The sequence below is a fragment of the Nyctibius grandis genome, chromosome 9 (genome assembly GCF_013368605.1).
Source record: "Nyctibius grandis isolate bNycGra1 chromosome 9, bNycGra1.pri, whole genome shotgun sequence".
NCBI lineage: Eukaryota > Metazoa > Chordata > Aves > Nyctibiiformes > Nyctibiidae > Nyctibius > Nyctibius grandis.
Window position 1 is genome coordinate 41,483,456 of NC_090666.1, and position 26,891 is coordinate 41,510,346.

At 43.0% G+C, this 26,891-nt stretch overlaps 1 protein-coding gene across 1 annotated transcript in view; it reads left to right on the forward strand.

Moving 5' to 3' along the window:
* Positions 1–26,891, forward strand: part of KIF5C (kinesin family member 5C) — an 83,145-nt gene that overhangs the window by 17,322 nt on the left and 38,932 nt on the right. Inside the window, exons 2-7 of the mRNA XM_068407696.1 lie at positions 10,360–10,450; positions 17,113–17,186; positions 22,137–22,241; positions 24,773–24,821; positions 25,673–25,728; positions 26,639–26,726. Of these exons, the coding sequence (XP_068263797.1) occupies positions 10,360–10,450; positions 17,113–17,186; positions 22,137–22,241; positions 24,773–24,821; positions 25,673–25,728; positions 26,639–26,726 (463 nt within the window). The remainder of the gene's footprint in view (positions 1–10,359; positions 10,451–17,112; positions 17,187–22,136; positions 22,242–24,772; positions 24,822–25,672; positions 25,729–26,638; positions 26,727–26,891) is intronic.

The following is a 26,891-nucleotide window of genomic DNA, read 5'->3' on the forward strand; positions in this document are numbered from 1 at the left end:
ATGAGGAAGAAAGTCTTAAGTTGTTACTGGTCTCCCAGTGAACCAGGAACACACTCAACCAGCAAGGTATCAAGGGTGAGGGCTGTCTCCTGATCTCTGGGAGTACAGTTACTCCATTGGATTATGGACAGTGGTATCTTCCTCTCTCACCTCTCTTGGGTACTACTAGTCTGGGCTTTCGAGCTCTTGAGATCTTTCAGTTCTTGAGGGCAGAGGGAAGTAATCTACATGTACTGGTGTTGCTGTTGGTCCTACAGTTTGCTATCGGTGATAATGGGATGAGAACAATTCAATACGGTCTGGTGGAGCGTGTCCCCGGTGGAGAACCACGTTCTCACCATGGTGTGCCACCGCGCAGACGGCATTTTGGCTCCGCACGGGTCAGCGTGAAGGGGGTCGGTTTGGGGAGCAGCGATGTGCCTGGACTCGCTGCGTACACTGACTGTTGGGGTCTGGGCTCGCTGCTGTTGCGACTGAGACCCTCCAGGAACTCCTCCCTCGGGGTTCAGTCACACAATAAATTAGTGGCTCTGGATTAATCCCCGGGAGACTGAATGAGTGTGAGGCCCAGCTGCAAATGTGACAGTTTATGCTTGTGAAATGCTTTCTCTGCAGAACAAACACCGTACAATGCAGGCAGTGGGGTGCAAGCATCTCACTTGTTTCTTTTTGCCAATATATATCCAGCCTGATGGGACACTCCGTGACCAGTGGTGTAGTGTTCTCTGATCCCCTTCAGTCCTTGGTTTTGCGGAGCATGCTGAAAAGAAAGCTGCTCCACAGCCCAGTGATGCCTTCTCATTTCATTCTGACCTCTCCTGACCCGAGGTGGATTTGAATCTACAACTGACAGTGCTCAGTATCCCATTACTAATCTCCTGAGCCACCCAGTTGCCCCATAAATCTGTAAGTGATACGTTGAACAAAGTGGAGATTAACACAACACTGCCACGGCAGAATTAAGATGTAGTTATGTCTTGAACCGGGGCGGGTTTGCGTAGCACTTCTCTTCTGTAGGTGGAGCTGAAGGTCAGCATCTTACTTGGGACTTTTACTTCACCAAAACTGCTTTGCTTCGTGTTTTGAAACACCCACCTCGCTTTTTTTGCTTTTTGTTGGAATATTGTAGACGCTGACAGTAAGCAGAGATGCTGCTCCACGTGTAACGTATCCCCATGGCTCCCCACCATGAGGTGGCCTCGTCTGACTCCTCTGCCGTTGCTGCTGCAGGGAGCTGCCTGAGGACAGGTTTTACTACGTTATTTTCTGGCTATGAGGTTTTAATTTTTGTTAAAAGAAAATCATAGTGTTCTTTAAATAACAAAAAAAAACCCAGTAATGTAAACCCAATTTTGAAGTATTGCATTTTTACAAAGCAGACAATTAATAAATTGTTCTCTTTTCATTCTCAACTGCTGCTAAAACCACAAGACCTTTAGTTAGAGGAGTCTCAGGCTTCTATAATTATGGTACCTTTCTTTTTTCTTCTACAAAGAATATTTCTCTGTCTTTTCTTTCTAAACTGCTAGTTTGCATAGTTTTATATACAAAAGAAATTATCAAGTTCTCTTACCCTGTTGGTGTAAGGGAGTAGGGTAGGTTAGCTGAAATTCTAGAGCCTGGTGAAACTGGAGAAATTTTGGATAATTTGGAGTCTGTCTTACCTCAGAGCTCATTGAGTGCTTTTTTTCTAGAAGGGTTTGGAAGGTGGAAGCTATCAAAAGCAGGTTAGACCAGGACACTGAGTGCTGGCTGTGGTAAATATCCTCCCAAGATTTCTGTTTACTTAAGAACCTCTGATGTCCAGAGGATCATTATCTGAAATGCGAGTGACAGCATTTTAAAGTTGATTTAATTAAGCTTGTCTGTGCTTTGCTGAAGTAAAATGAGTAGATTATGAAGGTAGCTTCGCATAGGCCTGGAAAGGTCTATTAAATTAGTTAGAGCACATTAAATTAAACCAGTAGTTACCTGTTACACATAATACAGTGGTGGAAGCCACCTGAAAGCCCGCGGGATGGTGCTGGGGACAGTGCTCTCCTGTTTCCCCCAGGACTGTTAGTGCAGCCGGTATCTAATTCCTTGCTCTGATGGTTTTATACCTATGACAAAGCAAAGAGGTTTGTCTTTGCTGAACTTACAATCTTGTATCTGCTTAAAACTTAGTTTTGTGAGAAAAGGTGGAAGAAACATTTTTGTGAAAGAAACGCAGGTGTGAAAAAGTTATCTTAATTTCTTAATGTGGGGTGAAAGACCCAGGAAAGGGAGAATGATGCACAGCTTGAGCTGGTGCTGTACAGAGCACCAGATGAAATCCTTTTTCCCATGCTCGTTAACATAGCTTCATCTTTTCAGAGCTGAAATTTAACTGCGGGAGGAGAACATCGCTCTCCAAATACCTGGTTTCGTGCCATTGCATAAGCAGTTCACAGAATCACAGAATCAACCAGGTTGGAAGAGCCCTCTGGGATCATCGAGTCCAACCATTGCCCTGACACCACCATGTCAACTAGACCAGGGCACTAAGTGCCATGTCCAGTCTTTTCTTAAACCCCTCCAGAGATGGTGACTCCACCACCTCCCTGGGCAGCCCCTTCCAATGGCTAATGACCCTTGCTGAGAAGAAATGCTTCCTAATGTCCAACCTGACCCTCCCCTGCTGAAGCTTGAGGCTGTGTCCTCTTGTCCTATCGCTAGTTGCCTGGGAGAAGAGGCCGACTCCCACTTCACTACAGCCTCCCTTCAGGTAGTTGTAGACTGCACTAAGGTCACCTCTGAGCCTCCTCTTCTCCAGGCTAAACACCCCCAGCTCCCTCAGCCATTCCTCGTAGGTCAGACCCTCCAGACCCTTCACCAGCTTGCTCGCCCTCCTCTGGACTCCAGAGCTCCAGCTTGCACCAGTACAAGTAAATAATCATGGAGAGCTGTGACTCTGAGTACCGCTGTGTCAGAAGTATGAAAAGATGTTGCAAAAGGGTATTATTTAATAGTTGGTTTTGTATTGGGAGATCCTTATATTTAAAATTCATTCAAGGTTTCTTAAAGGGTATATTTTCCAGATCATGCATCTAGGTAGAAGAAAAGCTTTAAAATAATTTCTAAGGCTTAGCTTCCTAAATTACACCTCTATACTAAAATAAAATATTGCCTTCCAAAAACAGGATTTGTTGCAAGGAGTTAAAGGTTCTTTCTGCCAAGAGTGAAAGCTAAAAGTGGATCTCTGGCCGTGAGCCAAATTCCATCAGCTCCACAGAAATATTCATAAGGCAGATCAATAATTAAGCCCGCTATGCAAAAGTAATGTGTTCGACTAGAATTGCTCTGCAGTGCCTGTTCATACATGACTGCTTGTTTTAATTTATTTTCCGTCTGAGATTGAGGAGTTTTACCAAGATTTAAGAATTTCTTTTGGAGAACTTGATTTGACTGTGTAGTGTAGTCAGGTTATTCTGAATAAATTTCCTTTATTTTTTTAATCCCGAGGGTTCTGAATTCTCATCCACTCGGTGAATTGCTGCTGCCCCCGTGCTTTTAAAGGGCAAGCTCACCGAGAAAATGGAGAGGATGGCAGCAGCATTTCCTTAGTCAGTACAACTGAATAAAGGGAAAGCATAATAACTAAATGAAACTGGTTTGCTAACATGCATTTATTTTCTCCCTCGATCTTTAGTCCTCATGTTTTCAATCCTCACTAGAGGTAGATGGCTTCAGGAGAGTGGGATAGATCCTGTTTTTATTTTCTTATCAGCAAAACAGAAACAACCTTGTAGTTGCAGAATCTCTATAACTTATGAGGAAGAAGAAGTCCTTCTATCTAATGAGTTTTATCTAATTCCAGGGGAAATTTGCAGGGCCAGCTATTTATCCCACGTGCAAACGGAGCAAGTTTGATGCAGCGTTTTCAGTAAATGTGGCCTCTACGTTTGCAAAGGGAGTAAAGACTTTAATTCCTACTCCTAGAGGGAAGAAATGTGCTTTGTGGCACCTTCTAAGGGGGAAACTCCTTCCTGCACGAGGGATGTGCCTGAACTGAAAAACTGAATTGCTACTGGTAGTAGTTTGCTTTCTGCTCTTTGAAAAATTCTGCCTTCCAGGCCTGCAATTATGTATCTTCTATTTATAAAACCTCTCCTACAAGAGCACTTGTGGTAGTGAAAACTAGCTGGGAAATAATTTCCCATTAATTAAGCTCCTCCGTATCACATGATTCTGTTACTTGCGTACTCATCCGTTGTATGCACTGGCAGTGGCATCTTGTATGGTGTGTTAAACCCGCTCAGAGATCATTCATTCCAACGGCATCAGTAAAACTCTTTGACTTGAATAGAGAGCCAGAATAATACTGACAGCGTTTCAGCAGAGTCACGGTTTGCCAAACGATTCATCTGATAAATGGACCCGTGTGATTTGGCACTGGTTTGTTTCCGCAGGGACCAAAAGTTTTCCCGAGCTATCGGCTGATGATTGCAGGACCAATGCACCCCTCTTACGAGGGTAAAGGGGATGCCTTTATTTGACCAGGTTGTGGAGAAAAGAACATTCCTGCCTTCTGAGGGGCCAGAGGACTGAGATGAATGAGAGGGACCCTCATTCATCCCTCTGTACTCGGCACTGGTGAGGCCGCACCTTGAATACTGTGGCCAGTTCTGGGCCCCGCACTTCAAGAAAGATATTGAGGTGTTGGAGCGAGTGCAGAGGAGGGCGACCAAGCTGGTGAAGGGTCTGGAGGGTCTGACGTCCGAGGAACGGCTGAGGGAGCTGGGGGTGTTTAGCCTGGAGAAGAGGAGGCTCAGAGGTGACCTTAGTGCAGTCTACAACTACCTGAAGGGAGGTTGTAGTGCAGTGGGAGTCGGCCTCTTCTCCCAGGCAACCAGCGATAGGACAAGAGGACACAGCCTCAAGCTTCACCAGGGGAGGTTCAGGTTGGACATTAGGAAGCATTTCTTCTCAGCACGGGTCATTAGCCATTGGAATGGGCTGCCCAGGGAGGTGGTGGAGTCACCATCTCTGGAGGGGTTTAAAAAAAGACTGGCCATGGCACTTAGTGCCATGGTCTAGTTGCCATGGTGGTGTCAGGGCAACGGTTGGACTTGATGATCCCAGAGGTCTCTTCCAACCTGATTGATTCTGTGATTCTGTGACCCTGTGGGCATGACCTATCTGCCCATTTCAGCTGAGTGCCCTAACTGTCGGCCATCAGGAGGAACCGAATCCGTCAGCCTGGCGGAGGTGGGGCTGAGCCCCTCTCCAGATCTCCTTGCACAGAGATGCAGCTGGCAGCACGGACACATGGACCTCGTGACCTGTGGTCTCACTTCAGTTTCTGGTGCTTAGACCCCCATACACGTCTGCACACAGAATGAACTCCCTCACCCAGAAAGAGAGTTAGAAAGGAATTTAGTAAGGAGATAGGACTGTGCTGATGGGGTGTGGGGCATGGCCGGACAAGCATAGTCACCAGCAGCCTGCTTACATGGCTGGTGCTTTTGTCCCTTCATCCCATGTTTGTTCCTCCCCAAATCACCTGCATCTCTCCCTTTCTTCCCCTAATCATGCCCTAACTCTTCTACAACCCTAAAATGTTCTTCTCCTACATCCCATTATGTGTGCTGTACCCTTGAGCAGTCTGAAGGGTGATCCTGAGAGCCATCCTGACGCCTTTCACACCTGGACTGTGGGGCAGATGCTCTCCAGGGCCAGCCTTGGCAGGAACCCTGTCAGGATGCCTCTTCCTGGAGTCTGCCATTTGGGTCCCCCGCCTGCCTCTGTGCTCCTGCGCTCCTTGGGACATGTGGAGATGAGCCTTGGATGGACTGATGGATGTTTTTCTGTCTTTTAAAAATGAATGCGCGATCTCTTCTTGAGTCTCGTTCAAAACAACGTCCTCCTTGAGGATGTACTGGCATGGCAGTCAAGTATGAATGGGCTTTGCCTCCACCATCAGCAGAGCTTCTATGTTTGGGGTCAGAACTGCGTTGGGCATATTCACAACTGCCAGTTGTCATGTAACTTGTTCACAGCTGTGGTCTGCTCAGGCAGAACCAACTTGCATCTGTCCCAGGAGAAATCTGGGTGGTATCTCTAATTCTAGGGGATGGTTTCAGGCTGTAACTCCTCATCAGACTCAGATGTCTCCTTACAGCTGCCAAAAAGGAGTGAAACACGGCGTTTTGTGTGCTCTCTTCTTCCTTTCTACTTGAGCAGTATCTGAGCTGGGTGCTGGCTGTTGGAAATGCTGTTCTAAACCATCTCACCTTGCCTGTGGTTTTCATAAGGCGCTTTGGGGATGGACCTTGAACTGTGGATTTTGCCTCCGAGCTCAGATGTCTGGAAGTCAGGTGATGTCTTGCTTAGCATCATAACCTGCAGGTAGACTGGTGGAGTCAAGCCTGAACGTCTGTCTGAAGATCACAGGGAATTAATCATGAAATTGCATTAAGGCTCCTAATTCCTCGCGTGCAGCTCCAAGCACTGAGCACTTCTCATTTCCTGATGGTGGGGAACTAAGGGGAGTTGAGATTTCTTTTTGAAACAGCAAATGTAATTGGTTATCTTTAATTGAGACTGTATTAGCTTCTAGTGCTAGTACTGCTCGGTGATGTTGCTTGTAAAACGATGGGTTGGGTAGCACATGCATTGCTGGTTAAGATCCTTTTCGTGCTTGTGAAATCCTCAGGGTTTGTTTTAAATGCCAAGTCTGTAAACTCGGTAGTAAACTCTAAACATAAAGCTGGTGAAATAATAATTGGCAATATATAGGAACAGCGTTCTCTGTGCTGTCGAAGGGCCAGAACAGAATCATCTTGCTGTCAATACAACTGCACAGGCATTGTGTGGGTGGATCGGAGCACTTACCCCAGCCATTATGCAGCAGCGACATAAGTTAATGGAACAGATTGTCAGGGGGACCGTAGGAAGTAATGGCATAGGAAGGAAGATGTGATTTATGTATGAGAGATAATACACTGCATATAATGAGAAAGTTTGAAAAATAATGTATGGAGGAGGCGCACAGATAAAGCTGTGAGCATCAACTCGGAAAATGACACTTTATTTCTAGCTGCTTGTTACTTTCTTGAATAAGCTCTAATAAGGCTGAAATCTTCCTGATTTTGGTATTTAATTCAAGCTGAGTTACATTTGAAAAAAAATAAAAGCAGTTGTGTTGAGGATGACAATAGGGGGAAAAGCACTGCTTGGGAATATGCTAAAAATAAGGTGATGTTCGTGCTTGGTCACCTTCGCTCTCTGTTTTGGAGCAAAACCTTTGGATCTGCCAGCACGTTCCCTTTGTCGGATGGATATGGCTTTTGTTACCTTTGAGGAAAGTCTGTCAAAAATTAGGAGCTTATAACACGTCCCCCAAAGCAAAACCACACCAAAACAAAAACATGAACCCAAAACCTTACAATTTGCTCCAGAGAAAACCCTTCTGTCTTAACAGTATCTTGGCAGCTGAATTGCCACAGCTTTCCTTCAGGCTGGGCATCTTCTCCCTGTCTAAGGTGGTGTGGTCTCCTCCGGCCCCATAAGGTGAGGGTGAGCTCCTGTGGGACATGTGCAGAGTGAGTCTGTGGGCTGCCCAGCTGGGATGTGGAAGGGGTGAGGGACAACCCAGTGGGAGAGGCGGTGAAGGTCACAGCCTGCCACCGAGAGCCTGGAGCTGGGTGGAGATGGCGGTGAGGAGGACTCCAAGGAGAGCTGGTGGGACGGAAGGGTCAGGAAGCTGAACAAGGTGAGTGGGGTGACGTGGGAGGTACCCAACGTTCCTCCAACACCAGAGACACAATCAGGAACTTTTGAACAAAGAAAGTGTGAGGAGGATGAGGAGCCTGAGGAGCGGGGAGTGGAGCTGGTGGTGTAGGTGAGGAGAAGAGGGCTGAGCAGCACTGAGAGGATTTAGGGCAGAGGAGAAGCAGTAGTAGGGCAAAAGTGGTATAGACTGTCAAACTGAGGGCAGGCAGAAGGGTCTGTGCCAGCTCATTGTACTGGAGCGTGAGCCTTGGGTTGTCTTTGTCCAAGATCAATGCGGAGATGAAGCCCAAAAACCCGTAAGTGCTGCTTGGCTGATGGAGCACTCTCATTTTGCAGTTGGTGAGAGATGCTTTGTGATCCTTCACACTCATTTATTTTCCTCAGGTATCAGTGATGGGTATTCCAGTCTTTTAGCTTCCCAAAACAAAAATCCCGAGGAAGAAACTTGACCTGTGTAGCACGTTCCTGAATTGCTGCTTTACATTTGTAGCTTTTCAGTTTGGCAGGTAAGTGACATTTGCAGCCAGTGCCTCTTTCAGCTGCATGAAGCACAATTATGGTGGAATTGTTTTTTGGAGCTCTCTGACATTATAGTTGCTGAGAGCTCAGTAGAAGAGCTGGGTTGATTGCACCAGAGCAATGCTTGCCTGGAGTGCTGTTTGCCGTGGTAGGATGATGTACTGGCATCGCTCGCTGCTACTCTCTCACATTGCTTAGCTAACGAGCCTCAACTCAGGCATGATGGAAATAAACGGGATAAGTGGATGGCCGGGGGTGTGTGCCCATGTGGTCTTTGGCCTCTTGCATTAGGACTTATTTGTGTAGTGCTTGGCATAAGCAAAATGGGGGTAAGTAGGTAAAAAGTCCATTTGAGAAATTGTTGCAGAATAGTTATAGCAGGGCTGGGCAGCCCTTCTCCTGGGAACGGAGAGCTTGGTCTGGCTCTCAGCGAGTGCGTTGTCCGTGGAGAGATGGAGTTCGGTGCAGGAGCCAGGTGGGTGCTCCCAGCAGTGCCGCCCCTCTCCTGGGAGCTGGGGCTGTCACGGGTGAGCATTGGGGTCTGGGGCTGCATTGGTGATGTCAGTCTGAGTGCCCTTCTTGGGCTTGTGTTTTATGGAGTAGGGTGCTTGGATGGGCCAGTGTTCACCCCATGCCAGCACGAGACCATGAATTATTTACTAAACGATTTATAAATTCCCTTCTTATCCTTGAGATACGAAATTCTGGGATGAAACATGAAGAACACACATCTCAGGCAAACACCTCTCTGTCTTCTTTTTCCTCCGTGGCTGTTAAGTACCCGAGTTTAAGGAACAGGCAAGCGTAAGTGTACGATCTGCTCGAGGTAAAATCAAAGTGTGACAAAGGCGGCTAATTGAGCGCAGCGCTTGAACAGCTGGCTGCAGGTGGCAGAGCTGGCACGTCAGCTCCACGGAACAAGGCTCCTACATCAGGTACCCAGCCACCTCGCAGTCAGCTTTGAAGCCCTCGTTATGCTGTTCTCAGAGCAGGCGTCACATCTTCGAAGGGAAATACTACAGGCTTTGATGGAAGATGAGAAAGATGTTACACATCCGCTTAGTGTAACTTTAAATAAAGGATTTGTATTTTAAATGCGAATGTCTCGCTTGGTTTTGAGTTGTAAGGAGCTGAACTGCTGTCTTAAGAATTGATTTGCCTTTGAAGTGTCATGCAGACCTCTTTTTAGGGTTGCTAATATGTGTTTCTCTTGTAACCAATTACACTCGCTACAAAGAGGAATCAAAATTTTCTGGAAGTGTATGTGTGGGTTGTGTTATACCATATATATGTATAAATAAGTGTCGTGGTGTCACCTGGGAATTAGGGCAGCTCAGTGCCTGCGGTGAGGCTGTGGTGGTTCACAGCCTGGAAACGGCACCGATCCCATTCAAAACATCACTTTGGAGTTCTTTCCGCATGGCAACTTGTTATTTGTTGGTGCTAAGGATAAAAATCATAACAATTTCTGAATAAAATACAAGCTTAGGGTGACATAACAGCGTGGGCTGCCTGTGTTGGGTCTACCCTGTGGTTTTACCGACACGTGTTTAGCATAGACATGACACCAGGCTGTTGCAGCTGAAGGAACGCGTGGTGTGCTGGGACCACGCCTGGGCCGTGCTGGGCCACAGGACTGGGCCTGGGCTCTCGGGACCTGCAAACTTCTGCTGCTCTCAGGCCTGCCCGTTGTTTCTCCCACCACAGCTTTCACTAGTTTGCAGTGCTGAACAGCAAACTTTGGCCAAATATTTATGTGGCTGTTCCCCCTTAACTCCTAGGAGAGCGAGAAAATCATCGACTTTCAATGGCTGATATTTCAGCTTATTGTTTCCTGCAACTGTGGCTGCTGACCCCAGTGTGAGCACACAGAAAACATACGCCGTGGTTTATTCGCCAGCTATAGAAAAGATGGGTTTGGAGCACGCGAGATGTCACATCTGTTTAGTCAACAAAATATTGTCGTCTGCATTGCACTGAATGGCTTCCTTTGTGAATGCTGCATTTCAGGATGCCTGTTAAATTGGGTCTGTAAACTGTTTTAAATGGTTTTTTTATCTTACAGAGTTTCTCTTTTGTTTGCAGCAAGGGAAGCCATATGTCTTTGATAGAGTGTTACCTCCTAATACAACCCAGGAACAAGTTTATAATGCCTGTGCCAAGCAGATTGTTAAAGGTAGGTGTTATCTTTGTTTCTTCCTGCTTGGGAGGAGGGAAAAAGATGTCTCCCTGTCCCCTCAAGCTATTTAATGACAGGATAATAGATGTTTAGGTGTCTGTATGGGAGTTTAGTAATTAGTAATTCCAGGCATTTCCTTTTTTAAGGACTTGTCTGTGTAAAAAAACCCCAAACCAAACAACAAAACAAACAAATAAAAAGAGCTGAAGGAATTGCAGTGGTGGTTCCTTACTTTCTCCTTGTGCATGACTCTTATTCCACACAAATACTTGCTTTTTGTGATATAAGCAACACAAAGCATGTTCTTCATGCAGCGTGAGACTGTTCAGTACGGGATGAGCGTGGAATAGCTGTGTCTGTGAATGGAAGGATGGACCATTAAAGGAAAATGTTGAAGCCACTGGTTCTGTAGCTGCTTTGCATGCAGATAGCTTGCATTTAAAAATGAAATGAGAACACAAGTATCTATTGGATAGCACCCAATTAGTTTAAAACAAAACCTTCATAAACTGTTGAAATTCAAGATTTTAACTTGCGAATCAAAATTTCTGGGTGCATTTTAATTGTCTGCCATACTCCCCCCACCTCCCAAACCACCCTCAGACCTCCCACTTGGTTCTGGTGCTGGATAGTCCATACATGATGGTATTACAGCTGCTACAGCATCTCAGGGGTTACGAGTAGGACCTGGTCTAGTTGTCCCCTGGCCTTGTGTGGTGCCCCTGTGTCCCCAAGGTTTGGTCCTCGGTTTTTGTTTTTAAATCAAAGTGTGTAGATGGTGGGACTGATGTCAGAGCTGTGCTTGTATAGCAACACGAGGCTGCATGTTGAACACGGTGGAATTTATGTGGCATGAGAGATTTGGGGTTGCTCAGAGGTGCAGGAGCTACTGAAGCAGCGTTGAAGGACTCACCAGCGCGGAGCTGGATCGGCTGAGAGCTTGCGTGCCTGCTGGTGGGGAGAGGTCCCTGGGGTGAGCAGCCCTGCTGCAGACCCTGGGCTCCTTTCTGGAGGAAATGGGTTGGCTCTCTTGGACAGCCTTGAGCAAACCAACATGCTGTAGTCTAGATGGTTGGGGAGGGGGGGACCAGAAGCGAAATTATTTGATGTTGGAGAGAGGAAATGAGTCAGAAGACTTCAGTTGCCTCTTCTCAGCGGGGAGCCTAATTACAGCAATTCTGACTTCAGACGGGTAAGCCTTTAATAAAAACCAGTGGGACTGGAGTTACAGAGCTTAGAAATCATGGGCTTGGGTTACTGACACACCACTCAACTTTTGGAAGTTTGGGGGACTGTTTCAGTACTACGGTGTGTGCTAACAGAAGCAGCACATCACTGTTGGGGTATTTATATCCTCTGTGGAAGCTGTTTTCCCCTGAAAACGGTGAGAGAAATAAAATCCTGTTTAAGAGCAATTTGGGAGACCTAAATAAGTGAATAACTCTTCATCATTAACCAAATAGAAAGAAAAATACTTTCCAAAGTCCTATTGGAAAATAAGAGTTCAAACATACTTCTGCATGTGTGTTAACTTGGACCTTATAGATAACTTGAAAGGCAAGTTTGATGGGGGGGAGGGTGTAGAAGAAAGGAAAAGAGAAAGAAATGGGGAAAAAAAGAGGAGAGAAAGTGAGGAGAGCAATGGGGAGGGAGCGAAAGGGAGAGGGGGGAGAGAAGGAGAGTGTAAGACAGGGAGGGAGGGAGAGCAGAGCATTACTGGAGTGATGTTCTTGAGCTCCGGGCTTATACTTCCTTACATTTAATTTCCAGTTTAAAGCCTAATAAAGTGAAGCATGTGAAACGGACTGGGCTGTTTCTGGTAGACTGGAGCCATGTAATTTACTACATGGAAGTACGTGCTGAGTGCCTTACAACTTGGAGCACTTTTCAAGGTTACCATTTGTTATCAGATTTCATTATAGTCCCATGAAATGGCTGATGGTTTCATTGTGATTAATGTTATTACAGAAAATGCCAGCTGGCCTAACAGTCTCTGAAACAATGGTTATAATAACTATGTTGAGAAAAAGAATGATCTAAATGAAGTTTTTTTTCACTAAAGGAGAAATGGGATTAGGTTTAAGTAAACAGCTCAATGACTAAGTCAAAGTATTTCACAGTCCATACGTGAGAAACGTGAGAAATAAGGAATTTTTTTAGAGGAGGAGAAGCAATCTGTGTGTTACAGCGATTTGCATCGGGGTGGGCGCTGGGATGGTGTTTGCTCAAGGTACTCCCAAGGGCAGGAGTACCAGTAGTGGAAGTGTGTGGGGAGTCATCACTGGTGCGTATGACCACAGTTTGGGAACTGGTGTTTGCATTTTTTTTAACCAAACTGAGAAATATCACTAAATCTGAAAGGGAACAACAGTGTGTGATTGCCACCGCTTTTGCTTTGTTTCTCATTGCTCTCTATTGCCAGGAAACAGCTTTGTCTTCTCAACCTACGCAGCTGGATGTCTGTATCCAGATTTTGCATCTGTCCTACAATTACATTGAGGGGAGAGTATATAATGGCCCAAGCTACTGCTGAGCACTGGAGCTGTGAGCACGTTAATGCACATGTGAACATCTGCACATTCGTGTGTCCCGGGAGGAGGAGAAAATTGCTTTAATGATTTTTTGGGTGGTGGCATTGCTCTCACTGGGTAGCTTATTGACCTTCTATTCTGGTTACAAGTACGGGCCTCGAATGCTGAGTTACAGAACGAGAAAGTTTAGAGATGCAGTAATATAGAGCTAAAAATTTGGTTGTGGAAATGAGGCTGAAAGTACTTGTGTAAAGCCATTTGGTCTTTCTTCAGAGAATCACAGACTGGTTTGGGTTGGAAGGGACCTTAAAGATCATCTAGTTCTAACCCCCCTGCTATGGGCAGGGACACCTTCCACCAGACCAGGTTGCTCCCAGCCCCATCCAACCTGGCCTTGAACCCTGCCAGGGAGGGGGCAGCCACAGCTTCTCTGGGCAACCTGGGCCAGGGTCTCACCACCTTCACAGCAAAGAATTTCTTCCTAATATCTAATCTAAATCTCCCCTCTTTCAGTTTAAAACCATTCCCCCTCATTCTATCACTCCATGCCCTTGTGAAAAGCCCCTCTCCAGCTTTTCTGTAGCCCCTTCAGGGTTCATCTGTTTTTTCCCCCTCCCTCTCCCTCGCTCTTAAGTTTTGTGCAGTCTGTTTCTATCAGGGACTGACTTCTCTCTTACTCGGTTGACAGATGGTATATCAAGTATCTCAAGGTGGAAAGCCTTCCAACAAAAATAACCTCTTCTAATACTGAGACTACTCACTTTTTTTTAATTGCAGGTGATGCGAAGGACTTTTTTTTTTTTATAGAATAAGGTATTTTTTTGCTAATTGGGGAGGTAAATTACTTATCTCTGCTTCCTCAAGCAGAACGAACTTTGTATACATTGGTGCAAATTCTAAGCAATTTTCTGACATAACAGTTATGTCAGAAATCAAGTTATTTTGGCAACAAAGAGGAGATGCACATGTTTGCTGAAGGATTTCTGAACCACCCCCCCCGGACAATTATTTATATTTTTGATGCCTAAACACCTTTGAAACTCTAGTTCTGTACAGCCTCCAGACACTTTAGCTCATCTTTCTCATGTGCTGGTTTTCATCTAAAAAGGAAAATGAACCTTCCTTCTTTTCCAACTTCCAGGTAGATTTTAGTATAAAAAAGTCCGTAGATTTTAGTATAAAACTTCCAGGTAGATTTTAGTATAAAAAATACAAATATTTTCTTTCCTTGCTGGCTAACACAGATGGACCCTTCTATACACAATAGATACGGAGTACTTACAACTGGGTGTAGCCTCCAGAGTTAAATGTGACCGCTTCCTTGTTGTGCTTATATATGTGTGTGTGTGTGTTTAACAGGAAAAGTGTCAAGTAAGCTTTTTATTTAAAACATTTCATATACAGTTGCATTAAATATTGCTTTTCCTATTTTGAAATTCAGTAGTAATCTGGTTAACTTTTTAAAAGGAAATAATATTTTTGTATTAGATAACTAGATATAACTTTTATCTCCTGTGAGCTGCTGCCACCCCTCTTACTCTGCAGATCCCTGGCTGCATCTCTGTTTCCTTAGTGCAGTCTACAACTACCTGAAGGGCGGTTGTAGCGCAGTGGGAGTCGGCCTCTTCTCCCAGGCAACCAGCGATAGGACAAGAGGACACAGCCTCAAGCTTCGCCAGGGGAGGTTCAGGTTAGACATTAGGAAGCATTTCTTCTCAGCAAGGGTCGTTAGCCATTGGAAGGGGCTGCCCAGGGAGGTGGTGGAGTCACCATCTCTGGAGGGGTTTAAGAAAAGCCTGGCCATGGCACTTAGTGCCCTGGTCTAGTTGCCATGGTGGTGTCAGGGCAATGGTTGGACTCGATGATCCCAGAGGTCTCTTCCAACCTGGTTGATTCTGTGATTGATTCTGTGATTCTGTCTCTGCCTCCCCTGGTCCTGCACTTCATGTTTTTGCTGGTTCACCCCAGTTAGACCCACTGATGTGAGTTCAGTGGAGTTCCCAGCAGAATTTGGTTTAAAGTTTTAATCATCAACAATCTTCGGGAATTTGCCAAGCAGCTAATTTCCTCTTGTTAATATTTGAATGTCTTCCAAAGGCAATGCTTAATATTTATTGAGCATTTATTGGAAAAAATGCCATTAAAATTGCACCCATGAAGGTTCAAATGAATGGGCCTTGAACGTGGTGAGGGCCAGCAGTGAGGCTCGCCAGCTGCCTTCTCCTGCGTTCCCTTCTGCTGTTGTAGCCCTTCCCTTCCGCTGAAGTTCATTCCGTGTTGAACTGAAAATCAATGAGATGTTCCCCTCAGAACTGGTGAATGAATGTTTTGAAATACCAGTAACACAAAATGTGACCCTGTGTTGAAGCCCGTTGGGGAAATGATGGGTCGAAGGCATGAGCTCAGGATAGCACTGCATCTATGGCTGGACATCTGTGGATTTATCTATGCAATTATTTGTAGTTACTTATTTTAAACCTTGTTTCCTTAAAGCAAGGATAAGCAGTGTCTCTATTTTTATAAATAGATGAGGGTTCGTACAAAATGTTGATACCAGAATGACAGTAATTAGTCTCTAACTTTGTCTTTCTCCTAGATTTTAAGGTTCAAAACCTTACTCTGTGGAGGTCTGTACAACCTCTGGCATGTAGCTCCACAGTCTCTCCTCTCCGGCTCTCCAAAACAGTTCTGCCACAATTTAAACAGTTACACTCTGGGTTTAATTATAATATATATTTTTAAATGGCTTCATTCCAGTTTCATCCTTACTCAGTGGTGCTTTATAGGCAATGTGGGTCTGTGTCGTGGTTGTCTTGGAAAAAGATCTTTTTCCCTTTCTTTTTTATCCATTTCTTTTGTTTGAAATCATCTTTCTGTGGTTTTATCTCAATTTTTTTCACACTTGTTTCTTCTTAATTCTTTTTATATTTTTCTTATTTAATTCTCCTTCCTAGCTGGACCATCTACATACATACAATGGAGACACAAATAAGGGGATTATATGTGTGTGTGTTTATGTGTATGTAATAATATGATGTTATATACAACAATATATAATATAGACATGTGTATGTATTTACTGTAAATATGTGTACATATATATATACATGGGGAGCACCACGGGGTTATCACCAGTGGGTTTTAGACTGAAGGTTTTCTTCGTTCTTTATTAGCAACTAGAGTAAATATTGCTCTTTTTCACATGAAAGCTGCACAAATGGGTGGCCCTACTTAAGGCTTTAAATGCACTTGCCTGGAGCCAGTCCAGCCCAGTAATCCTTTCAGCGGCAACCCATGGATGTGGGACTGTGCCTAAGAACCAGCTGCTTTACAGCCCTCACGGATTTCTGAAAGCTGCTGCAGACATTAACCACTGCAAAGTGAAAAATGGATATTTTTATATCTTAATGCAATATAAAGTTATTCATTCTGCCTTGAGAGAAGTATGTTTTCAATAAAGCAAATTCCTGTTCGTCTGACTTTCTTTTTCTTTGCTCTCCTGCTTTGCAGACAAGCTTGGAAATTAATGAGGCCGTGAACTGTTGAGGGTGTTATAGTAGTAGAAATATACAGTATGAGTTTGTTTAATTTTCTCTACGGCGCAGGATGGTTTAAAATGCAGGCAGTTGTTTTCTCTTTCCCGTGTTGCACAAGTATATTGGATAATATCTAGTGTCCAGAGAGAGTTTTTTTTCCCCGGGAAAGTGAGAGAGACGTCGATAATTCTGTAATTCTCTAATTTAGATTTTGTTATGAATTTTCTTTTTTTGCCTAAAGATAGCTAGTTACGTCATATTTTCTCACAGAATCACCCAGGTTGGAAGAGCCCTCTGGGATCATCAAGTCCAACCATTGCCCTGACACCACCATGTCAACTAGACCATGGCACTAAGTGCCATGTCCAGGCTTTTCTTAAACCCCTCCAGAGATGGTGACTCCACCACCTCCCTGGGCAGCCCCTTCCAATGGCTAATAACCCTTTCCGAGAAGAAAAAAATTCTTTATCCATTCTTTATTGCACAAACTATTTTCTAATTGAGCTTCAATGTTGTGGAACATTTACAAAATGCTGATAATCTAGTTTTAAGTCGTCAATATGAGTTTTAATTGTTTTGCTTCTCCTTGCAGATGTTCTTGAAGGCTACAATGGCACAATCTTTGCTTATGGACAGACATCGTCAGGAAAAACGCATACTATGGAGGTACAGTGGCAAAATTAAATCAGTTTGGTAGCAGCAGTAGAATTACATGTACCAATTACCTGAACAAGGCAGCTATCTGGGGCGCCCAGCTGTGAGTGACATATAAAAAGAGATCTGGTTATGTTTAGCTTCCTCAGCCTTTTAAGCTGTAGTATTTCTTTCAATGTGGAGGTTTTTTCAAGAGCTGTCTGCAGATACCCAGCTAAACTAACAAATGGTGAGTGAAAAATACCAAGTGTAACTTCTCCGTGCTTGTCATAACAGTTCAGGTGTGTGTATATTTTAAAGGATTTGAGTGAGATTTGTTAATCCACAGATGAAAACAGTAATAAGGGTCTGCAGAGTTCCCTTGCATGCAGGATTATGAAAATTCATACCTTGGTTATTGGTTTTCTCATTTGCACTCCCCTTCTGGGAATACCACTCCTGCATGCTGCAGCACGGATGGATGGATTTGAGAATTGTTGCTTTAGAGGAGAAAAATACCAAATTATACCAAATTCCAGTGGCTGAAGTCCCAAGTCTGTTCATATTTCTGCTACATAAAGTGTGACAGTGTAGTTTTTTTCCCTGTGCTGTTTTCTTTTTTAATTGTTCAGTTAGAAGACATTTAGGTATTTTAGTTTCTTGCTAAAAAATGAGGATCATTCAAGCGTTTAATCCGCTCATGGGATTGTTCTGTCACAACGCTGCACAAGCTGGGTGTATATGTCTTGGAGCGTTTCAGTTCAGCTGTGAACTTTAAACAGGAGGTCTGCAGCAAACTTTTGCTAAATGAGAGGAAAAAATGAGCTTTCATTTGTTTAACAGCATCACATGGTTTTGCTACACGATTAACACAGGTGACCTACCTAACCTGAAGGTTAAAGGAGAAGGAAAGCAACATTTGGCCCTGGTGAAATTGCTGTTCGATTGCCACAGTTGCTCCTTTCCTGGAGGATGCAATAACGGACGCCTCACATCTAATTAAGTCTGTCCTTGTGAGGATGGGGGAAATCACTAGCTCAGCCCTCACAGATGGCACAATGGCTGAGTAATCCACCAGCTCTGAATGTAATTAAATCAAAATGTCTGCGGGGCTTGAGCTGGTGCTTCCACATGGCATAGGGAAAGATCTCTTAAAGCCAATTTATATTCAGAATTACAAGCTGTGATAAAGAAAATGACTAGAAAAATGGCTGGTTTACTTCTTTAATAAAGAAAAAGCTGTCATTTTAAAGTGGAATCAAATCTACTTCAGTTTTAATCCTCCTTTTAACCTAACGTCGTCTTGTAAAGTTGCTAAAGTATTTTGTGGAAGAAGAAAATAATCTGAAGTTGAAGAAATAGTAAATCCTCTTGGTAAAGCTGTTATGGAGGATTTTCTGTGAAACGTGAAATGCTTCATAGTGTTAGTGTTCAGCTTAAACAGGACACGGTAGCATAATACAGCCAGGACAGGCTTTCAGACATACACAGGGCTTTCTCCTGTGCTAGATAAAACATTTGCCAACCTGTACAGCAGGCTATAACCAAAACCTTCTTAAAACTTATGTATTTTTGCCCGTAAGATTATATTGATGGGCTTTGACCTTATAATAGCATTTCCAATAGTGGGTCCCTATAGATTGCAGTTACTATGTTAACATCCTGAAATAAAACAGCACTGTCTCAAACGTTACACTTCACTAGCTCCTGCCTGCTATGTTTAAATGTGGAAATTAATGTTCTTATTAAAATGGGAGGCTTTAATGAGTAGAGAACTCTTTGTCCTGGTGCTTTTGGGGAGTTTGCTAACTTCAATGGCAGCATGGCAGCAGCACGTTTCTCCAAACTCTTTCTGAGGTTACAGCTAAATCCATGAGAGTGGTGGTGGGTTGTTTTTTTTTTTGACTTCAGCTTCCCAGTGCATAGCCTACCTTTACCTTTCTCTTCCCTTCCAGTTTATGGTCTCTATAAATTATAGTGGGACCAACTTCAATAATCTCTTGTTTTAATAAAAAACCATCGATAGTAAAGTAAAAATGATTTTTTTTAAAATACATCAGAGAGTGCTGGTGTTAAAGTGTTTTAAAGATCTTAACTCTTTATTTGCCAAGCGGTGAATGTGATCTCGCTTCACTGAAGTTTCCACTGACTTAAATAGTGAGAAAGCCCAAGAAGCTGTAGATGCAGTGATTGAGTTACGTGCACACTTAGTCATGTTTTACAGATTGCTTTCTCTTCCGAGCTAGAGAAAGCTGTGTAAAGGAAAGCATAATTGTTACAGGGCTTGTTGAGGCGAGGAGAATGTTTAATTAAATACTTTTATAAGTTGCCACTTACGCAGAGCCCAAGCAATTATTAGAGGAAAGGTTTACCCAGTGCAGCGATCCCGAAGCTGATGCACCTCTGTGCAGACAGAAGTCCTGGCAACAGCACTTGGAATTCGAACTGTCCTTTGGCTGAGCTAACGACCCAGCTCCATCAAAGCTACCATGGAACTGCAGAGCCCCACCATTTCTGGGGCTGTAGCTGCCTTTGCCTCTGCTGCCTTAGGAATCGTGCATCTTGCAGTGCTATATAGCGTGGACACACTTGGGTTGCATCCGTGTGCGCTGAAGAAATACCAGCAAATCTCTGTTACTCTAGTTTAGGAAAAATTCCTTTCCCCTCTGTGGGAAAACTCCCTCTGTGCAGTAATACAAGGTAGTCAGTTGGTTTCAGGGAACTTTTCAGGGACTTCTTCAGGGAGAAGGGATGGATAGTCTCTTTTCCCAGGTAACAAGTGATAGGACGAGAGGAAACGGCCTCAAGTTGCACCAGGGGAGGTTTAGATTGGAGATCAGGGACAATTTCTTCCCCGAAAGGGTTGTCAAGCACTGGAACAGGCTGCCCAGGGCAGTGGTGGAGTCACCATCCCTGGAGGGATTTAAAAGATGAGTAAATGTGGTGCTGAAAGACATGGTTTAGTGGTGGGCTTGGCAGTGCTGGGTTAACGGTTGGACTTGATGATCTTAAAGGTCCTTTCCAACCAAAATTATTCTAGGATTCTATGGTAGTGTGAAGATGGTATTGCGGTCCCTGCTCAGTCATGGCACTGTGTGATGGAACCGAGCGCCGTGCTGGCGAGGTAAAACAAAGTGTTGGGGTTTGCTTTAAGTGTGTGTTTGTGCACACGAGTTTTTCCCCTCCATCAGGGATTTAGTTTATTTAATCACCCTCTTTTTCATTCTCATAGTCTGAAATAAGATGGTGTATCATACGACAAGGACTTTTTAGTTTTTGAGAAGCTGAATAGGATGTTGGATATGATATAGCATTTAACTGCTTCTGTTGCAGAAGGTAATATTATTTGTGTAATATAAATAAAATATTCACAGTTTAGATACAGCTGAGTGCTGCTTTATAGGGAAGGCAGTCAGCAATGTAACTGTTTTATTTATATTCCCCCCATTCTTTTCCTCAAGATTATAATTCAAGGGCAGAAACCTAGTAACTGCTCAAATACAAGCTTTGAGGGAGAGGTTGTGTCAGTTCGTTGTGTTAAAATTCCTGCATCCTAGGTTGATGCTTAGAAGTTGACTGTCACTTCACCAGCTTTAGCAGAAAGGAAGCGATGTCTAGAAAGACTATATTTCAGTATATAATAAAGGCTGAGAAACTTGGAAAACAGGTCAATGTGACCCACTAGTCATTCACAAACGTGTAATATTGAGAAACTCATGCATGCCTGTATGATTTTCTTCCTATTTTGCCGGAAATTTTTGGTGTTTAATAATTGTTAGCAATTACAGATCAAATCTGACTTCCCATAATTTGGAATTGTACGATTACCAACTATATTTAAAAGAAAAAGATTCCCTGCCAGTATTTGGAGTAAGATGCTTTGTTGTGCTGATATGGGCAGTAATACTTGGACAAAGAGATATTCAAAAGGTCCATTAGAGTTTCTAGACACCATGTTCTGATGGAGTCTTATGACTACTGACTTGTTATTGCATATTTAAGCAGTTTCATAAAACATTTGGAAATACCAATACAGTGGACGCCGCAGTCAGAAAAGGTTTTTATTTTGAGTTTATATTTCTGTTTAGTTTTCAAGTGGTGTTAGCTTTCCTGTAAGCGTCCAGCTTTTTCAAAAAGAGCGAATAAAGGAGCCATGCAGCCAGGGAAATTGTTGGTTTTATTTAATATTCAGTTCTTGAAAGAACAGAGGAAGGTAGTTGTGCAAATTAACATGGAGAACAGTAGTGTTTGTAAGGCACAGTTCTCTGGCAATAGGCCCAGCAAGCTCAAATCAGAATATATTACTCTTAATCCCCAAATCCCTGCAACCCAGTTTTCACAGAATCACAGAATCAATGAGGTTGGAAGAGCCCTCTGGGATCATCGAGTCCAACCATTGCCCTGACACCACCATGGCAACTAGACCATGGCACTAAGTGCCATGTCCAGGCTTTTCTTAAACCCCTCCAGAGATGGTGACTCCACCACCTCCCTGGGCAGCCCCTTCCAAAGTCTAATGACCCTTGCTGAGAAGAAATGCTTCCTAATGTCCAACCTGAACCTCTTTTCCCTTTAGCTTTCTAGCATAGTGGTGAAAGAGAAACAAAATGCTTTCATACTTCTGGTTTCTGACATGTTTCCAAATATCTGATCTAACTGGGAGAACTGGGCTGTGATTTGTGTGTGTGCTTGTGTTTATTTGTGTGTCTTCAGTCGGCGAGCGGCAGTGTGATAGGGGCAGGACAGCACGCTGGGCAAATGGCAGGAGCTGACAAAACAAATAGGGGCTCCGTCAGGTGAAGAGTGCGAACGTGTCGAGTTGTTCTGCCACCTTTTCTGTGCCCTTACATCAAGCAAATCCCCCCCAGAGCAGCAGACACGTTCGTAGGGGCACACTGGGGGAAGGTGTGTTTGGACAAGGCTTTCTCCTCCCTTGTGCCTGAGCGAGGCTTTCTAAGTTACGGGTTGGTTTTGTGTCCGCAGGGGAAGCTGCATGACCCTCAGCTCATGGGAATCATTCCAAGAATTGCACATGACATCTTTGATCACATCTATTCCATGGATGAAAACCTGGAGTTTCATATAAAGGTAAATGCGGAATGACGCGTTGCGTAATGGGTCGGGTGGAAGAACGTTGAGCTGGATGGGAAATCTGCCTTCATGTTACAGTGCTGTGCTGCAGAGTTGTTCCTTTCTCCCTTTTATAACTCAGAGAAACATTACTTTACTGAGGACATTTACTGGAAATAATCCAATACAGTTACAAGCCTTTGATATAAATTCTTTTTGAGTGTGTTTTCAGCTCAGGTTTGCTCCTCCGTTGATTGCCTTGTCTCTCACTACAGCTGATAGGTTGGGCAGCTTGGAAAGAAAGAACACACTTGTTTCACTGAAGCTTCTCCAGACTGTACCTCAGCCCCTCTAGTCATGACCATAAATACCATTGATCTGCATGATGTTTGAGAGAATACTGATATGGTGTATGGTCTCAGTGATATAAACAACCCTCCTTAATATGTGGGTTTGAAATGGAGGAATGATGGCTTTGGGCAACTTACAAAGGATCTTTAGAAGTACTTTGTAGCTCAAACGCTTGGGTATGGGTTCCTTGAGATGGTGGACTAAGTCTCTATTTGGACAGCTACGATGTTTTTCCATGGTCCCTATCATGATCCCAACCGTATGATCTCTCAGATATTTTTGAGTGACCTTTAATTCCTGCTGTTCATCTGGTCTGCTGGGGGCTCTCAGCCATGGTGGGGAATCAGTCTGTCTGGCAGAGCTGGGGTCAGGGTACGGCTTTCTTTTAAGTGGACATCGGTAAAATCACCCTATGGCTTGCAAGAAAAATGTCCTCTGTGTCATCCCTCCCCCAAAACACACAAAATATCCCTAGACAGCTTCAGCGAAGTCAAGTAGCTGAGCACAGGGAGGGTGTGAAGGCCCTGTCCCTTCTCATGCTGTGACCAGGTGATGCTCTTGGAGAACGCAGCCCTCCTCCTCTGTCCCTCTTGTGCCTAAAAGTTGGAGATGAGTGACTTCTTAGTGCTGCTTGTATTAAAGCCCTTGAATCATTTCTGGGGGTATCTATATATTTTTTTCCCCAGTAATCTAGCAGAGTGCCTCTGAACCAGTTACTGGTCTTCTGGAAGGACTAGGCCATGTTGTATTGAGAACCTTCTTACAGCAGTGCCTGTTCGTGGGTGTGCCCATGAAGTACAGACAGAAGAAGAAGACATACAAAGTATCTAAATATTTTAATATATATAAAAATAATATTTTAATTGTAAAATATTGAGCTCCTTCAGAAGAGACACCTCTGAATTGTCACAGAAATGGCTTCCACAGGAGTGACATTGGTTGACATTTATGAATATCTTAACAGAAAAGCTGCCTAAGTAGCAATGAATGAGTGAGTGAGTGTACGAGGAGCTGTCAGGGAGAGAAATGCATGTTCTGGCACTGGGAGCAAGAACTTAACCAAACTGTCACACTCTTTTAATAACGGAGCCAACACTGAAAATTAATATCATTTTTTTTCTCTCCTTCTTTAGTAGAGACTTGTTTAGAAGAGGGAGGGGAACTTGCTGTTGTGTGCTGGTCCTCAGCGGTGTATTAATAGGATAATAGAAAGCACATGAAATGGGTCTGGGCAAACCAGACTGCTGAAATGAGCTGGTCCAGGGAATGGCTTTAAATGGGACACAGGTGGAGGAAATGCACAAAAGCAAAACACATCTGCATTTAATAGCAGTTGTCAGGTAGGAAGATCAACTCATCACTCTAAAAAAAATAGATATAATTGATTTTTTACATAAAAGAAAATGATACTTTAACAAATGGGTAGAGTTTACTGATATCTAGAATTTAGCCATCTAGTGTTGTAGCTAAATAATCCCTGGATAAAGGTTATTTAGGGCATGGTTAGGCACCACACCCCTAACATATTGCTGTTTGCTTCTGTGAGTCAAATGCCCTTTTATTTAGAGAGTTGTTCATTCATTCTCCCTCGCCTTAATCTTTTTTTTTGTCTTTTTTTTTTTCTCTGAGGACAATTGTCCCTCTCTCTGTTACAGAACAGCTCATTTTCAGTTTCTTCTTTGGGACTTGATTCAAGATAGAACTTTTGCATATGCTTCATTTAAAAGTTTAATTTAATATCAATATTACCTAGGCTTATGTGACATGTATGTTACACCCCTGAAGGTGCTGTCTGCTTTTGTGCTGGGGAATACCAATGTGCCTCTTACAGCTGTCAGAATTTACCCTCCTTGTAATGCAGCTGTACTGATGTGATACCAGCTGAATCGATTTGATGCTGTTCAATATTTTTGTCAATTTTGCTTATGTAAAAAAAAAAAAAAGATGAAGATAAGATTTGTCTGAAGGTTTTTTTGTATATTTTCCTGATGAATCATTGATAAATGGAGAAAGATCAATGACTTGTAAATCATTCAAAGTACAAGCGTGATCACATGAAAGAGATAGTTCAAACTGTGTGGGAGGTGGCTTTTATTTTTACCTTGATGCTTTTTATTTTGACAGATACAGAAATACAGGTACAAAGATTTTTAAATCGCTGAAGTTTAAATCTGTAATGTTTATGATTGCTCAATTAGGTTTCCTACTTTGAGATATATTTGGACAAAATAAGGGACCTACTTGATGGTAAGTTCTGCATTTCTTGTGTGACTACGTGGTGTTTGGCTTGGTACAGTGCTTCGAATCAAGGCCTGAGGGGAAACAGTTATGTTCTTTGAGAGTGTTTAAATTTAAGCTGTATGACTGGGTTTGTGAAAGAGAATTTTGCAGTTTAAGTCATCTGGTCTCTGACTCTTGTGCATCTCCCTCTGCAGTGCTACATAGCTTGATTATGAATCAGTGAGCACAGAGAATTTTACAGACTTCAAGGCATGTCTGAGCCTCACTAGCAATGTATATTGTTAAAGAAAAACTAATTTAAAAATGTATGTAGTGTTCTGTTGAGGGTTTTTTTGCTAAATATAGAATACATTCGATCCAACTTACTCTTTTCTTTGCTTCTGTTAGGTAGGGTTTGTTGGGAGTTATGTGTCTCTCTTAGAATTTGTGTGTCTGTATATGCATGCTGTATGTTAATGAAAGTGTCAGTTGTGTGTGTTCAATCCGTCTGAAGACAGAGAAATGTATCCTAATGGTAACACAAACCCAGCTTTGAGCCAGTATTTGAGCTTTTATGAATTCTGGTGAGGAGTTCTCGCAGCTCTGGCAAAATCCAGCTTGGTCTGTGTTTATTTTATTAATCCAAGCAATAAACAAAAGCTCTTGTGCCATAAAGTTAACTTTGAAGAAACAGGTACAAGATTTACAGAACAAGAAACAAGATTTATGTCACAGAAATGGAGGTAGTTAATAAGGCATGAGAAGTGACTGCAGTTCTCATTTACAAATGTAAATATTCATGGTATGTGTCTGTCGTGCCTATAGTTGGCACATTATTAGCGTGGAATATTCCTAATGATCTCCATCTTTTTTTCTAGTGTCAAAGACAAACCTCGCTGTACATGAAGATAAAAACAGAGTCCCGTATGTTAAGGTACAAGGAAAACTTGATGCTCATTTTTTCCTTCTTTCTCAGATATGCATTTATTTACACATTTCATTTGCATCCTGGTGCATTTGCTGAGATGATTCAACTCGTGTTCAGAGTCTTGAATGTTCAAGTTATATTGGTACCTGCATTTAAACAGTTTCCTCAAATATTAATGGGCTGGAATCATGTTTGATTTATTTTCCTGACTTTAAACATTTACATTTTGTTAGTATGGTGTTAAATTTTAAGTATTCATATTCCCATTTCATGTTGGATATGAAAGAGAACATCTTGAAGAATTCTGTTCTTTACTATTTTGTTGCATAGATACTGTAATCTCGCAATACTTTAGAACAGATTTGTTGGGTTAGGAATTTATGACTTCCTGGGCCCTCACTTAAATGTAGCATGCTTCTTATGAACATATATGAGTCTTAATAATAACATATAATATTGTTTTGTTTATTGACATCCTGGGGAGGGAAAAAGAAAATTTGATAAAATAATTCCTTCAGTAATACTGCATTAAGCAGAGAACAAGGACTATGCATCTTGTCTTGTAGTTTGAAAGAGAAAAACTGATTTGGATATGTAATCTAACCCAAATTAGTAACAGGAACATACGCCATATCATTCCATGTGTGCTAAGTATAGAAACTCTCTTCTGCTGCATGTTTGGATTTGACAGAGTCTTTAATCTTGTGAAAGAAAATTGTCTCTCAAGTTATCCCGTGGACTCCTCATGAAAGTCATACAAAGACATGTTTTGGTCCATTGCCTTGCTAATGATCGTGTTGGATGTTGATGGCTCTTCTAATTATTTTGTTCATCAGCGCTAAATATTCTTCCTGACGGCATTTGGAGTATTAGGGCACTTCCTAAGCTTTTCTGTATTCACCTTGCTTATTTCTAGGGTTGTACAGAAAGATTTGTATCTAGTCCTGAAGAAGTTTTGGATGTCATTGATGAAGGGAAAGCTAACCGTCACGTAGCTGTTACAAGTAAGTATTCTGGGGAGGCGTCTCTAGCTATAAAGCGTGAGTGGTTGTGGCTTCCTAGTGATGTATTGATCCATCACGTTCACAAAGTACTTTGAGTTACTTCTGTGAACGATGTAACGATGCACAAATTATAAACCTTTAAAATTAATAGAGCTGACTGCACTG